The sequence below is a fragment of the Chroicocephalus ridibundus genome, chromosome 1 (genome assembly GCF_963924245.1).
Source record: "Chroicocephalus ridibundus chromosome 1, bChrRid1.1, whole genome shotgun sequence".
Classification (NCBI taxonomy): Eukaryota; Metazoa; Chordata; class Aves; order Charadriiformes; family Laridae; genus Chroicocephalus; species Chroicocephalus ridibundus.
Genome location: NC_086284.1, coordinates 28661017 through 28675544, shown reverse-complemented (window position 1 = coordinate 28675544; position 14528 = coordinate 28661017). Strand labels below are relative to the sequence as shown.

The following is a 14528-nucleotide window of genomic DNA, read 5'->3' as shown; positions in this document are numbered from 1 at the left end:
CACCAACTCTTTCCCTTCCCACTATCCCAGTAACATCCCCTCTACAACACATCTAATTTTCCTTGTTGGAAACGCAAAACAGCAGTTGAAGAAGAAACAACCACCTACCTTCTCCAGACATGTACATCTGTTTCTAGTGCAAAAAGCAAGTCTGTCAGGAGCCGCTGGTGCATGGGAGACCATTTAAACTCTGGAATACGAAACATAGTTGTGCGTGGACCTGGACTAAACTGTCGTCGCTGCTCTTCTGTCATTGGCATTCCTCGAAATCCCAAGTCAACACGTAAATCACGGTCTTGCTGGGTGACCGATCGACCCTGTACTGCCTACATCAACAAGAAGTTCAAAAATAATGTTAACTTTTAGTAACGTGTTTTTGATTGGATCACAGAATTGGAGAAAGGATATGAAAATATCTTTTCGTATAGGAAGAAAATAATGAAGTGGACTCAAGCACAAACTACAGGAGATACTGATATTCCAAGGCAGGCAGTATCCTTCAGTAAGGGAGTGGCTCCAATTGAAAACAATCAGCATTGAGAAGCTACAACTGGCCGCCTTCTCAGCTACTCACCAGTGTTTTACACTCAGGTTCTTCACTTGAAGTACTATAAAAAAGACCAAGTGCAGCACATGCGAGGTCAGCAGTGACAAGACTTTGTTTACAGGAAACAACTACTCTTTTGTGCTGATAACACAATTTTCTTTGAATATTTGCCTCAAAACTGCGCAAACTAGACAGTGATGGCTTCAAGGAATCAAGGTACTTTTAGACAGCTCCTCATTTTCCAAAACCAATTTATTTATCTAGTCCTTTTAGGAGGATCATTAACGAATTAAGTCTAGTCTCCCAAATCTCCTTTTGCCAATTTTGTTATACTTTAATTGGTTAACAGTTTTATGGAACTTCAGGACATTCTTTAGATTCTCCCAACAGGTGGTGGATGTGAATTTCACTCCCTTTCACTACCTATGGAGTAATGACTGTTTCCACTTGGTGGTTAAAGAGAAAAGTAAAAGATACACATAGAGGATATAATGTGGAACACTGTGAAGGAAAAAGTAGTAAAGAACAAGCATTTTGACTAAATTTGAGGAAAATCTTCATAATAATGGAATTAGTTATAATGTGCAACATCTCTGAAAAGATGAAATACAAATTCTGACCCTTGAAATTATTTTAAAGTTGCTTCAGATTAGCTTCAAACTGGCAAAATAGAAAATATACTTGATTTGCTCACATATTCATTTCCTGATCTCAGCATGCTGTTTTAAATATGGACATGAAAAAGCACAAAAAATTTACAAAATATTTGTGCTAGCAATGTAAAAATGGAAATGGCATTGGAGTTGAGCTGGAAAGATTCATAGATCTTTAGTCTGATTTTGATCTTCTGTACCAGCATTTTGAGAGCAGGGCAGTTTTCCATCATTCAGTTTGACCTATTGAGATCAGAATTGGTACTGTTATTTTCATTTCCTATGTTTTTCTTAAAACTATCTTTAAATGATTCTCTACTTTTTTCTTAGACTTATCTAAGATTTGAATTTTTTGCGTGGATCTTATGGATAGTGCTTTCAGTTCCATTTTCAGTCGCTCCTAGTTAGGACCATAGGAGAGAGTTAGTTTTATATTCTTCAATATTTGATCTACTATTGATAAAGGCATTAACTCTTCTTAGAAATAAGCAGGAGTTCCCATCTCTACTTTGTCATGCAATTTGTTCCTTCCTTTCAGTCCATTTGAACAACTGACAGCTTACATCTTTCTGATAAGGCGAGGCAGTTAATTGTAGATCTGTTTTTAGAGAATTTGAGGTTAGCAACTCCATTCAGATACCACTTGTTCTCTTCTGAGTACAACAACAGGTAGTTGTCGTGTCAGCAGCAGTAATGGTATCGTGACTGTACCATAACAGGATAGCTTTTATCTAGCCAATAATACTGTATTTGCAAGAATGGACTTTGATGTGCATAGCATAAACCACCATGAAACCCACCTATCTACACTTAGCTGGCCAGTCTTTAAGTAATCTTCAGTGGTCTCAAAGAGATCAAATCTAATGTGGCAGCTCCCACACATACCGCAATCAAACCTCCAACCTCCAGCTCCGCTGTAGGCATGTTAAAATTAACATTGCTCTTTACTCATGAAAACAATAATGCTTGATTTTCGTTTTATTCAATACATATTTCCATCTTTTTTTGTTAAGGTTAACTTCATTTAAACAGAAAAGATTTAACTATGGACAGTTTACAGGTCACAGGGTATTTCAAAACACCCATGGAAGAGATTAGAAGATAATAACAATTCTGGCAGTTACACAGTTGATAATTGTTTTTAAAAAAAATATTTAAAAGAAATCTTAATGGCTACAGACTTGAATCAATTCATTGTAGTTTATCATTGATTTTAGCCAGAAATAACTGTAATTTAAGTAGTATATGGAGAAGCAAGGGAGTTAAATAATTTGTAGAGTCAAAGGCTTGAAGAGTATACAGTTGGTAGAGAATTTGCAGATCCAAATGATGTGTTAGGAGTTTTGTGATAGCTAAGGGTAAAACTTTTGGAAAACTTTTTGTTTCTCATACCTTACAATGATCTGATAAAAGTTCATTAAGATTTATGTATCATTTTAATACTAAAAAATAATTATAGGCTTAAGGAATTTACATTTTTATGATTCAACTGTTACAGGTGAAATTAAACAAGAAAACATGATTTTCAGATTATTTTTCATTAAAGATTCATCTTACAAACTTACTGCGTTTATGGGTGCACATACATAACTAGCAAATGAACGCTAGCACTTCACTTGTCTTTTACTCTATAAACAAAAGTCCACATTTCAAAATAAAAACTGACTGCTCCTTTTTCTTGCTATTCTCCATTCATTCCCATTTATCCGTTTCCATGGTATTAATAGTCTTAATTTTAAGACTTAAGGTATTTGGGGACTGATATTAATAGATACATTATTCATATTGAGAACTTTCAGGGCTTGTTCTTTATTCCACGGAATGCTTTTAAATATAAGGATCCTGACATGATGCTTGACAGTCTGTCACTGATGTTATGAGGATTTTCATAGTTCTGAAAAAATACTTACAAGAGAACCTCAAAGTTTTCTTGTAATACCTGTCTAGGGAATGCAAGAGCTCCATCTGCTTTTCTCTTTAAAACAGAGGTTCTTACCGTACAAGACAGAGTTAGAAGATGGTATTCTTTCGGGTAATGGTAGGACTAGAGGGAATGGATTAAAGCTAGAGATGGGACGATTCAGACTGGACGTTAGGAAGAAGTTCTTCACCATGAGGGTGGTGAGGCACTGGGACAGGTTGCCCAGAGAGGTGGTGGAAGCCCCATCCCTGGAAGGTTTTAAGGCCAGGCTGGATGGGGCTTTGAGCAGCCTGGTCTAGTGGGAGGTGTCCCTGCCCATGGCAGGGGGGTTGGAACTAGATGATCTTTAAGGTCCCTTCCAACCCAAACCATCCTGTGATTCTATGATATCAGAACCCACTGGTCTGAGTAACAGGGTTTTTTCCAATTTTTTTTTAAAAGGGAAAGTATTCCGTTTTGGAAACCAGAGATTGTTTAAATAAATTAAAATGTCCATTTACTGGAGTTTTTCTGAAAGTATTGTCTTCCTGAAGAACAAAGTGGATAGGCTGATCTGTGTTAATTTAACAGATGACATGTATGTTGAGTGTACTGGAGTCTACCTCTGAAACTCTTTCTTCTGGTGATTTGGTACACACTACACAGTACCGGGCAGAGCAATTTTTGCAATTTTTGTTTGGCTCTTCTTCCATAGTTTCAGGAAGTCTGCTTGCCTTTGAAATCCTGGAAGATAAATACTGGTGTACATACTGGACATATACTCAGCCAGTAAAATCTTGAAGGTAGTCAATTCTTTCACCTGATGTCATCCTAAAAACAATCTTTGATTACTTGCTACAGTCTCTGAACAATGCAGTGAGGAAATTAATTCTCTCCTTTAAAAGTTCAAAGTGATCCTATATTTTGCTGTGTACACAGAGTCCAAATTCTTTCAAAGAACAGACTTCCGTCTTGTCCTTCCCATTTTCAGAATGCTATGGCTCTCCCCAAAACACTAATTTTTCAGAATTTTTCAGAGGGAGACCTAGACAAGAAAGGATCTCAAAAGAGAAAGTAGATACTACTTTTATTAATCGTCTCTGGTCTGGAAATCAAGTTGCAGTTTTTCTTCTATTATCTCTAAACTATTCCTTTTCTTGTGTTAGGATCAAATATGGAGATTATTTATACCAGCATTCCTATATGGGAAGACAGTGTACTAAAGTGCTGTAAGACTACCCTCTGAGAAAGGTTAAGCAAGAGTAAGGAATACTTCAGTGTGTATTTCATAGTAAAATATAGATATTTCTAATCTTAACACATACTAAAAAGAAAGTCTAAAGCAGAATTCTAAGAGTATTAGTTAATCTCCCCACAAGAACTAAGGAAAATGGATGAAAGTTTCTCTTAGCTAAGTTTTTTTAAACTAAAGCATCCACAATTGCAATATATATTTCCTATACAGACATGAAAAACTTCCCAGCCCTTACATATGTTATGGCATTTTCAAAGCAAATAGGCTTGAGGATGGAAACTTTTCTTCACATAATTACAGAAATATACTTCAAACATCTCTCAGATCTCATACTATTAATTTATCCAGCAGCAACGGACAACAATTACATCAGACACATATGTGGCTACAGTACTTGAAACTTACCTGGGTTGTTGTAGTTGTCTGGATCTTCCGTATCTCCTTTCCTGCTTCCTTACCATCATCAGATCTTTCTGTATCTGATATGATACTTCCTGCATCAACACTAGGTACAGTTTTGCTACCAGAAGACTCTGTCTCAAGAGTGGTGGCAGTCATTTCAGCATATTCTAATCCTTTAGATGACGAAGCCAACTCCCTCTCCGAAATGCTACTCATTCCATCTGAAGTTGTGTGAATCTTGAACTCCTTGTCCTCTATTATACTTGAAGCACATGTTATATCTACGCTACCTGTCATATGCGCAAGCAATCCCAAATCATCGTTTACACCAAGATGCATCTGTGTCTCTTGCACATTTGGAATAGAAATATGATTACTTGAAAGTTCAGGTAGAAGTTTCTCTTCTTGACTAGGTATTTTATCAAAGAGAAATGAGGTACTGTTAGTAGAAGGTTCATCTTTCTCATCAGCCAGGGTTATTAATGGACCATTATCTTTTTCCTCATTCTTCTTAATAATACCCACACTTCCATGAACATTGTTTTGCAGCTTCTCAACAGCAGCGCTATATACATTATCTAGAAGAGATTCAACTTCCACAAGTGCACCATTTTCTCCAGTTACCAGTGTCTCTGGTGATAAATCCATATCATCGAGTTTTACTTCAGTAGCTTCTACCTTTTCAGCTTTTATATCAACTAAAAGGTCATGAACTTCCACATGCACTCCTCCTCCTGGTCTCTCAGCACTTCCAAGCACATCATCTGACACCTTTGTAGCCATGAGCAAGTCCCTTGTATCAGTACTGACAGGGTAATCTGTTTCACTTTCTGGACTTTGGCTTTGTGAAAGGTCTTCTATCTCTCGGATTTCCATTCCACCTTTTGCTCCCGTTGTCTGAGAGGAAAGACCTGAGATAGTGCTCACGTTCCCCTTCTTCCCCTTTTTTATGTTTTCTTCCTCTTGCCTTTGATACTCTTCATACATTTTTGCTAGATACTCTTTGTGAGCCTCATATGTGACCTTAAAAAGAAACGAACAGATTATGTAGATGAATATATGCTACATGAGCTTGGAGAAAAACTAAAAAGAATCTTAACAACATATTACATACAGCTTACAAATTGTTTCACAGCAAATGACCTACAACGATGACCAAAAAAAAAGCCACCTTGACATGTATGGAGATAGCCACCAGATGGCACTAAATCACTTTACATCTTATCTTACTATATTGCTAGTCCCTTTGGGGGAGTTACCAGTATTAAAAAAACATCCACGAGACATTTCTTACCTTGGAATGAGCTATAGAAAGAGTATCCACCCACACTCTCCAGCCTCCCCATTCATATTTTATTGCATGGTACAAGAGAATACGGAAAATGTTGTAAACCATCTCTGTGATTTTCTGCTCTTCAGAGTTCTTAGGGTTAATGTATCCCAGAGAAAACATCCAGTCCTGCCACACTGAACACTGAAGTAAACATCTAAAGTGAAATAATTAGGTCAAAATATATCCAAACAAAGCTTCTTTATTTTAACATATGATGTTTAGAAAAGGAGGAAAATAATATGCTACATCTCCTCTGAACATCAATCCAATGGTAGGAAGAAACTTAAAATTAATTCAGGATGAATAAAAAATGAAAGTTTATTCAAAACAGAAGAACCCAATATTAGTTGCTGAACTAAGAAAAGTTACCACAGGCCTATTCCATTTATTTTTGATATATTCCATTTAATATACAGTATAAAACTCTACACAAAGTACAACAGATTGCTATTACCCACAAGTAAAGGACAAGAAAATACTATTGGTAGTGACATACCTTCTGTTTTCACGGCTATTACTAAAGAGTTTTATCATATCAGATAAGAACAAACGTCGAACTTCCATCAGCTCTGCACTTGGCGTGGAGTTTTTTAACAGCGTTGCCACCACCTTAAGAATCACTTTGAAAGAATAAATTAGTTACGTAACACATTTTAACAACATTTAAAAACAACAAAAAAAAATAGTTGCTGACAGCAACTAATGTACTGAAACTCATATGTATTTGAATATGTATATGAATTTTCTCGCTTCCTGAACCATATTGTTTCAAAAACTCCACAACCTCTAGGCAATACATTTATCATATAAACATAATATATTGTCCTTACTTGGATTCTGAATTTTCACTGTAGAATCTGGCTCTGGATGCGGTTTATGAACAACTTGAGTGCATACTTGTTCTGTCAAAATCTAAAACAGAATATTACGTTCCTTTTACCATTTTTAATGAAACACTCCAGCATTTCTTTGTTTATTTTTAAATTTCTTAAGAACATTTACTGTGGCCACACTGTAACTTCATATAAAACATTTTCTCAAAATATTTTTGTTCTTGAAGAATGGAAACAAGCAATTCCTCTATGCAAGGATCAAGATTTTCATGGATGTACAGTTGCTGGTTAAGTAACTTTTTAGTTAGCTATGTGTTATACATTCACAGATCAAAAATCCTTTCATGAGCACTGTACATCAAAAGTTATTCTCATACTTTCTATTCATAACCAAGCCCAGTATTTGTTAAAAGTGGGTTTGGTTTTCTCCAGCTAGGAAAGAGGAACAGTCACAGACAGCACTCCATAGGAATAATCCTGGGGCTTCACATAATGAGCAAGACAGAGCATTCTCCTGTTTCATGAACTGTACTTGACAAACTAATTAACCTCTATTGTAACACCACAGACAGGTTCTATACACGCAACTTTAAGAACAAATAAAAATTTAGTGATATTACCATGGGATTCTCAATAAGTATATTCAAGCAAATGTATTTCAAAACAGAAATTTCACTAGTAATTATTATTTATTTTAAAGCAGAACTTTATCTCATTCATTAATCAATAATAAAAGTAATGGCAGTTCTAAAGACAGTATCTTCGAATGGGTCTTTACATACTGGTATTTAAAATAGAATGCAAATATGCCTTTGCTTTTTACAAGGGATCATGGAAAATATCTGCATTAGCTCCTTGGCAAATCTTTTGTACTTTTGACACTTAATTCCTTTTTCTCTTCCTCTGGCTATTTTTTCAAATGTGAATGTCTGTCGATGCCAGATTTCATGAGGATTTTAATTTTGTCACTGAGTTATTTATTTTCTGAGAATATCAATGACAGAAGCTCTCAGAAATCCGAATGCAGTGACATCTAGACTGTGAGACCCAGGTGGTCAAACCACACAGGGTAAACTTAGAGGCGTTCAACAAAAAGGAACTTAACATCTGAGTAAGTCATTGGTAAATAGATGAAGATTAATTTTTTACAATCACAGGAGAATTTACAGATTTACACATCACAGTTTTCTATATCCACATTCAGACTCAGAACCCTAAATGTCAAGCACTCCTTTAGTCTTCCACGTTTTTTCTGGAATCAGTCCTGAGTATCTAGCCATAACACCTATTTGTGACTGAAAAAAAAAATAATAGCATAATTCAAAAATATCTTTCTAGTGCATAAGATCCTCTGAAACTACAAAAGATTCCATTCTAAGTCACCATTGTAAAATTAATTAAAGATTGGACGTGATCTTTATGCATCTGCAGGCATTAGGACATGGGTTTCAACCAACTTGATGTTGACAACATTTTGATTTAACAAAATTGCTCATCATCACAACTGAAGTTTCTGCAAGAGACTGGTAGAACAGTTGAATGCTTTGAGGTCGTATTCACCTCAAGCAGTATCTGTTACATAAAGTAGGCTGTGTTCAGTTATCTTTTTGGCATTACTATCAGCGTTACTAGTTAAAAAAGAAAACCAGCACTTTTCAAAATTTTGTAAATGTGAAAGGAATGGCTCAAAAAAGAAAAAGAAGAAGGAAAAAAATCTTCCTGGCTCCAACACTTTCCATTGCAATGGAGGAGTAACAGCAATTGCAGGTCTGCAGTAATTTATTTTTTTTGTGTAAACTGATGGACATCTTAAATAGCAGGATCTTTTCCATCACCCTTTGTAAGTGGAAAGTTTTATAGAGATTATGTAAAAATTATGACATTGTTAATAAAAATATCCAAAGCATGGCAAAATACATTTGGAACCAAGAAATCCTTTCTTAAAATTTCTATCTAAAATTTTAACATAAGTCTTGAGAATCAGGATATTGTAAAGCACAGAGTCACAATATAGTTAAGTCCTAATTCTTACAACAGAGATGACAACCTCTGTGTTTAGTAATTTGTACCTCATAAAGTGTGTTGTATGTTGTAACGGTCACCGTATTTGTATGCAGCATCAACCTTTCTCCAAGGAGCGTGAAAAGACTGTGAGTATGCATAATTTCAACCTTTCGCCTGGAAGAGAAAATAAAAATATTAGGAAAATGCCAAGCATGTTAAACATTTCAAGTAATTGCAAAAAAAACCCCAACCCAAACCCAGAAGCCGAACATTTTGATGTTGTACTAAAAAGTTCTAAAACATATTATTCTGTAAATATTATGAATTTAACATCATTTAAGTTCTTTCCCAATACGAACGCAATTGTAGTAACATACAAAGGTTGGGATGGGCTTTTGTATAAAACAAATGACACATCATTCTCACCCTCCATTATTTTCACAGTAGAAAAAGACAAAGGAATCCCTTTCTATCTTACTCAGGCTGAGAGAGTTCACTATGTTCACAGGCCGGCTAAAATGTGATCACTGCAGAACATATCTTTTGTCGCTCTCTCAAGGACTCAGGGCAATCCAACCTCAGATCTTCCAACATAAACACTAACACATACAGATTTATCAGTACTGCCATTCACCTTATATAGCATTCTCTCACGCAGCCAAACTAATTAAGTCTTGGAAAAACATGCATTACAATGTAAAGTACATAAAATCCTGAAAAGTTATGCAATTCCAAGTGACTGAAGTGAATTTTATAGCTAGGATCAAAACTTACTCAAATCTTAAGAGGATAAGAAAGCAGCTCACATCAGTGAATTCTATCTGTCCCAAAATACTACTCTCTCAAAATTGGATATAACATCATAAATAAACAGAGTACTTCTCATAAATTGCATCATTAAATTTATCTAGTACTGTAATGACTATGAAATATTATGGAAAATAATTAATAATCTATATTAAAGCAGCAGAAAATACGAAATAAGATAAAATACAATAAAGTTTCTGTAAAATTTTATGTATTCTAAAGCTAAGAAACTCCCTTTTCATCATTACTAATGATAACACAGGTTTAAATTACATAGATTCATTTTGAAATGAATACATTATAATTTTCAATGAACCACAAGAGAGTGGCAACAACCTATAACAGTGTGTACTCTTCAGTGCATAGAAGAGAGTTAATGAGTTACTTATGAGAGAAACTATAGGTATTCAACCTTTCGAGCTATGATGTAGCACATGGAAGTGAAAATGTGCAGAAGGTTTAAATGTGGAGATAAAAACCAAAAGTAAATAACAGACTATGATTTCGGTGGTGGAGTAGAAAGAATTAAAGATGGTAGAGAAGGAAAAGAATAGCAGGTTAATGGCTGGACTCAATGATCTAAAAGGTCCTTTCCAACCTAGACAATTCTATGATTCTGTGATTTTGCCAACTGTTAAGGTTAGACAAGGTCATCACAGATCACAAAGAAAAATCAAGTTACTCAGGCTCTCATCTAACACATTACTAGTCACTTCTAAGAATCAATTACGTCCACTCTGTAGCTTAATCCGCAATGAATATATATGAACTACAGCAGTGGTAACAGGCTTTGTACCTACACATTTGTTATTAATGTCGTATTGGTTCGGATTTCATAAATCACGTAATAACATCTCTATGCAATTCTGCTTTAATATATTAAAATACAATGCCTGTTCCTTGTACTGTGAAACAGAAATTTAAGTGCTTTATAAGTTTATGTAGTTTATAATTTTATAATTGCTTAGAATTTCCTGTAGTTGACTACAAATTTATAAAATCATGCATATTATATGAAAAATAAAGTTATTTAGCTTTGTACTAAGTACTTCCACTGAACAATGGAAACTACACTGACACATCCATAATTACAAGTACATGCTAAGGACCAGGAAATTAAATTTCAGCTTCCAAAAAATCTCACTTTTCTTTTTCTCTAATGTTGCACTTACAGAGTTTGCTTCTTTATTTACTGGATAAGCAATAAATATTTTAAACAAATGTATTTAATTTGGACACAACGAGGCTTCTGCACAAGTCAAACCTTCACCTGGTGTATTTTACTTAATCCAGTTCCTATCAATGTGAATGATTTTTAATAAGTAACATTTGAAAAGTCCTTGGAGATTCTTGAGTGGACTATCAATTTGCTTTATTAATTCCCAGAATACTATTTGGCTTGCTGGATCCTGAAAGAAAAATGCCATTTGGGAGCATATTCTCAGCTAACTGTCTCTCAATTATGCAGTCATACTTTATTGATCTTACTGAGAAAAGCATGCCTAGCATTACCGCACTATGGCTGGACTCCCAGCTCCTTTCCCTTCTAAGGAGGTTTTACACGATGAAGTCTCTTGTGAGGCACATGGTTAATTTTTATACTGCACAGTCTCCCACAGGAATATTGTTGTGGGCTAACCGCGGCAGACAGTTAAGCATCACACACAGAAGGGGGAAAGTGGGCAGCAGCAGGTTACACAACACTACGTGCTTTTTAATTCTTTCTTAACACCTAAATATGGAAGATGAGACTAGGTATGTCTATTTCGTGACACCAGTTCTTTTAAAATGTGACTATTTCTTGCATAGACGTATGTCCTTGCCTCCTTTATTTATGCTCATTTATTTAGTCTGTTTGCTTTTCCTTCCAAAACTTTCCCACGTGAATAACATATTCTTCTATTTCATTTTTCCCATCATTTTAAAGCTATTTTTAAAAGTACTGCCCTGAAACTTTTATTGCAGTGACACTGAAAATTCCAGCAACAAATTTTTGATGACACTCATATGTTTCCTATTATCCTTAGCTCAACATACAATATACATTTATAAAATGTAGTTTTGGAAAATGTTTTTCAGTCGTTTTAAGACTTGAGTTTTGGCATATCATATATTTGGCAGACAATAACTGTATCTTTTCAAACATCATACTAGTAACAAGTTAACTGGAAAATTCATTTTGTCCCAATGCATAAAGGTGCATTAATCAGAAAACCTAAAAATTTTAAGTAATTTCTAAAGACTGTCAAAGAATATACAGTAATCATGACAAAAAGACAAGACGAATTGTGAACTTAAATACACCACTATAACAAAAAAAACGTACACTTACTTATGACCCAAGTGTTTAAGAAAATATCCAAGGACCTTCAAAGCTTGCACCCATATACTCTCACTTTTGGAAGCCAATAATTTATAAATTACTCTAAAAAAGAAAAACAAATTCAACAAGTTTTTTCAGTTTATTACTAAACATCACATATATAGATTGTATTTCACTGAACAGGATATTTCTTAATAAATAAAACTATAAAAATAGCAATTTACAAAGAACGGAAGGATATACTGAAAGCACCAAGCACAGCGTTAAGAGTTTGATTATGAATTCGTTAGGTTAGAGATATGGTGTCTTTTGGTTCAGGTCAATTTTTTATAGCAGTAAGTGACAATCTTCTCGCATACTTCTACCTTGGAACAATCAAATAAAAGACAGTTTGAGCAGCTGTAGCTTAAGACAAGAGAAACAAATTGGAGCACATAAAGTCATATCCTGGAGCTTCTTGGAGTACCTGGTTGTTATTGAAAATCTCCTTTCATTCTTAAAAACCCTACTCAACATCCTTTCTACACAGGATAGGGCACCTGCATTTAATCACAGCATGTTTATATTGAAATCTCATTTGTCAAAAGTAAAATATGGCAATGTTACACAAAATGTGTTACACAAAATCCCATATAGACCTATGAAGCCGCATCCACATTGCATCAAAATTTGAGGTAAAAAAAATAAATACATCCTCTGTTTTTAAATCTGGGATTAAAAAGACCTCAACATTTAACTAATTTAATTAATACTTATTTAATTAATAAGTTTGGTTTAAGCACAAATTCTACAGTCCTTCAGAAAGGAAACCAGTCTTGATTTGAAGACACCAAGAGACAGAAAACATTACCCTTTCCCTGGACTGTTCTTCAACAAATTTTTAAATTTATACTTTAGTTTCCCATTTGAATTAGCTGACCGTCAGCTTTTAGCCATTCTTTTTAGTCTTTCTCCACTAAACAGCACTTTAGCAGACAAAATCTTCCTCTTTTGAAAGGACTTAAGCCATTATCAAATGACCTCTGAGGCTTTAGTCCTTTGATAACTTAAGCAGATGAACGCCCAATTCTATTAGGCTTTTTTTTGGAATACTTAAATGTTGCAATTCTGAGCATTCTCTCCACTTTTTCAACAGACTTTTAAACACAGACTGCACGATGTTACAATTTTAATATTGGTACCACAAACGTTACGTAAAGATGACCACAAATGTCACATAAAGATGTATTAAATCCTCTAGATCAGTCTTACCCTTCTTCAAAAGCTATCAAGGAAGAGAATTTAGTCTGACTACAGACAACTATAGTCAGAAAACAAAGTCTTAATCATGAGTACAATCAGACTTCCCTTCAACTAGCATTGCCATTTGAACAGTTTTAAGTAGAAGACCTTAGTATTTTGGCAAAATGGAGTTTTAATTTAGCAGGTAGTAGATATTGGGTTTTTTTCCCCCTGTTTTACAAGCCCTTTGCATTTTCCAAAGTATTTTCAGAACAGCACAAACCAAAATTCTATAGTAAATTTTAGATTATTAACATGAAAATTATTAATCTTTGAAAAAACCTGCATTACCAAATTAGGCATAAGAAAACAACAAAAATACCACTCCTCTGGGAATTATCAGTTATTAATTTTACTGTCAATCAGATAAGCACAGGAAGTCCACAGATTATTTTTTTAATCTTTTCAGAGAGAATTTGAGAGATTAGGGAACAATTTCTCTTGTTTTCCTCTTCCTACCTCCAAATTATTTTAAACATCTGAAGAGAGAATAGTCCAAATTATTCTGAGATAGATCCTTGGCTTTTTGATGCATCTTGTTAATTACATATTCTATTTGGGACTGAGAAGCAAGTATAACAGTACATTCACCTTCAAATATAATGATAACCTTAAACTGAAATTTTTTTCCTCCAAGCTATCAAAACCACCCTGTTGTTGACAAAAAATATAGCCTAAGTTAATAAAATTGTAGTTTGACAGATCAGCAAGTGTGATATTTATGTGAAAAAGAAGCAATCTGGAGTGTGATGATACTGGAACAACTTTTAAGATATTTTCTCACTTCACCGTCTTACCGTATCCCATTTCTCTGATCAAAGGCAGGTATCATGGATGCTGGATGTTCGGACATTAGTGCCACTAGCAGCTGCAGCACATCATGAATATTTTCATCCTGTATGACAAGCATCAATGTTATTCTACAAACTAACTTCAACAGCAGGCTTCCCACAGAGCTGGTACAATTGGTTACAGTAAAATATAGGCTATTACAGAAATGTACCTCGTGCATTGTTAATAAGTAATTTAGTATGCTCTGCAGTTCATCTTCTTTCACTCCTCGATCCTAAAAAAAAAAAAAAAAAAAAAAGGGAGGAGCATTATTAGAGAAAATACATTCTTTAAGTTTGGCTCTAGAAAAACTTGAAGCAAGGAAAATAATCCTACAATTTTTCCTTTTTAAACTCAAA

The 14528-nt window shown here is 34.6% G+C and overlaps 1 protein-coding gene across 5 annotated transcripts in view; it reads right to left on the bottom strand.

Moving 5' to 3' along the window:
- Positions 1 to 14528, bottom strand: part of NBEA (neurobeachin) — a 513163-nt gene that overhangs the window by 337769 nt on the left and 160866 nt on the right. For all 5 annotated transcript variants that reach the window (XM_063332757.1, XM_063332720.1, XM_063332711.1 and 2 more), the window contains exons 15-23: positions 14342 to 14404; positions 14136 to 14233; positions 12067 to 12159; positions 8993 to 9101; positions 6921 to 7002; positions 6587 to 6710; positions 6052 to 6244; positions 4761 to 5780; positions 109 to 326 (exon numbers count right to left, since the gene is read on the bottom strand). In XM_063332757.1, the coding sequence (XP_063188827.1) occupies positions 109 to 326; positions 4761 to 5780; positions 6052 to 6244; positions 6587 to 6710; positions 6921 to 7002; positions 8993 to 9101; positions 12067 to 12159; positions 14136 to 14233; positions 14342 to 14404 (2000 nt within the window). The remainder of the gene's footprint in view (positions 1 to 108; positions 327 to 4760; positions 5781 to 6051; positions 6245 to 6586; positions 6711 to 6920; positions 7003 to 8992; positions 9102 to 12066; positions 12160 to 14135; positions 14234 to 14341; positions 14405 to 14528) is intronic.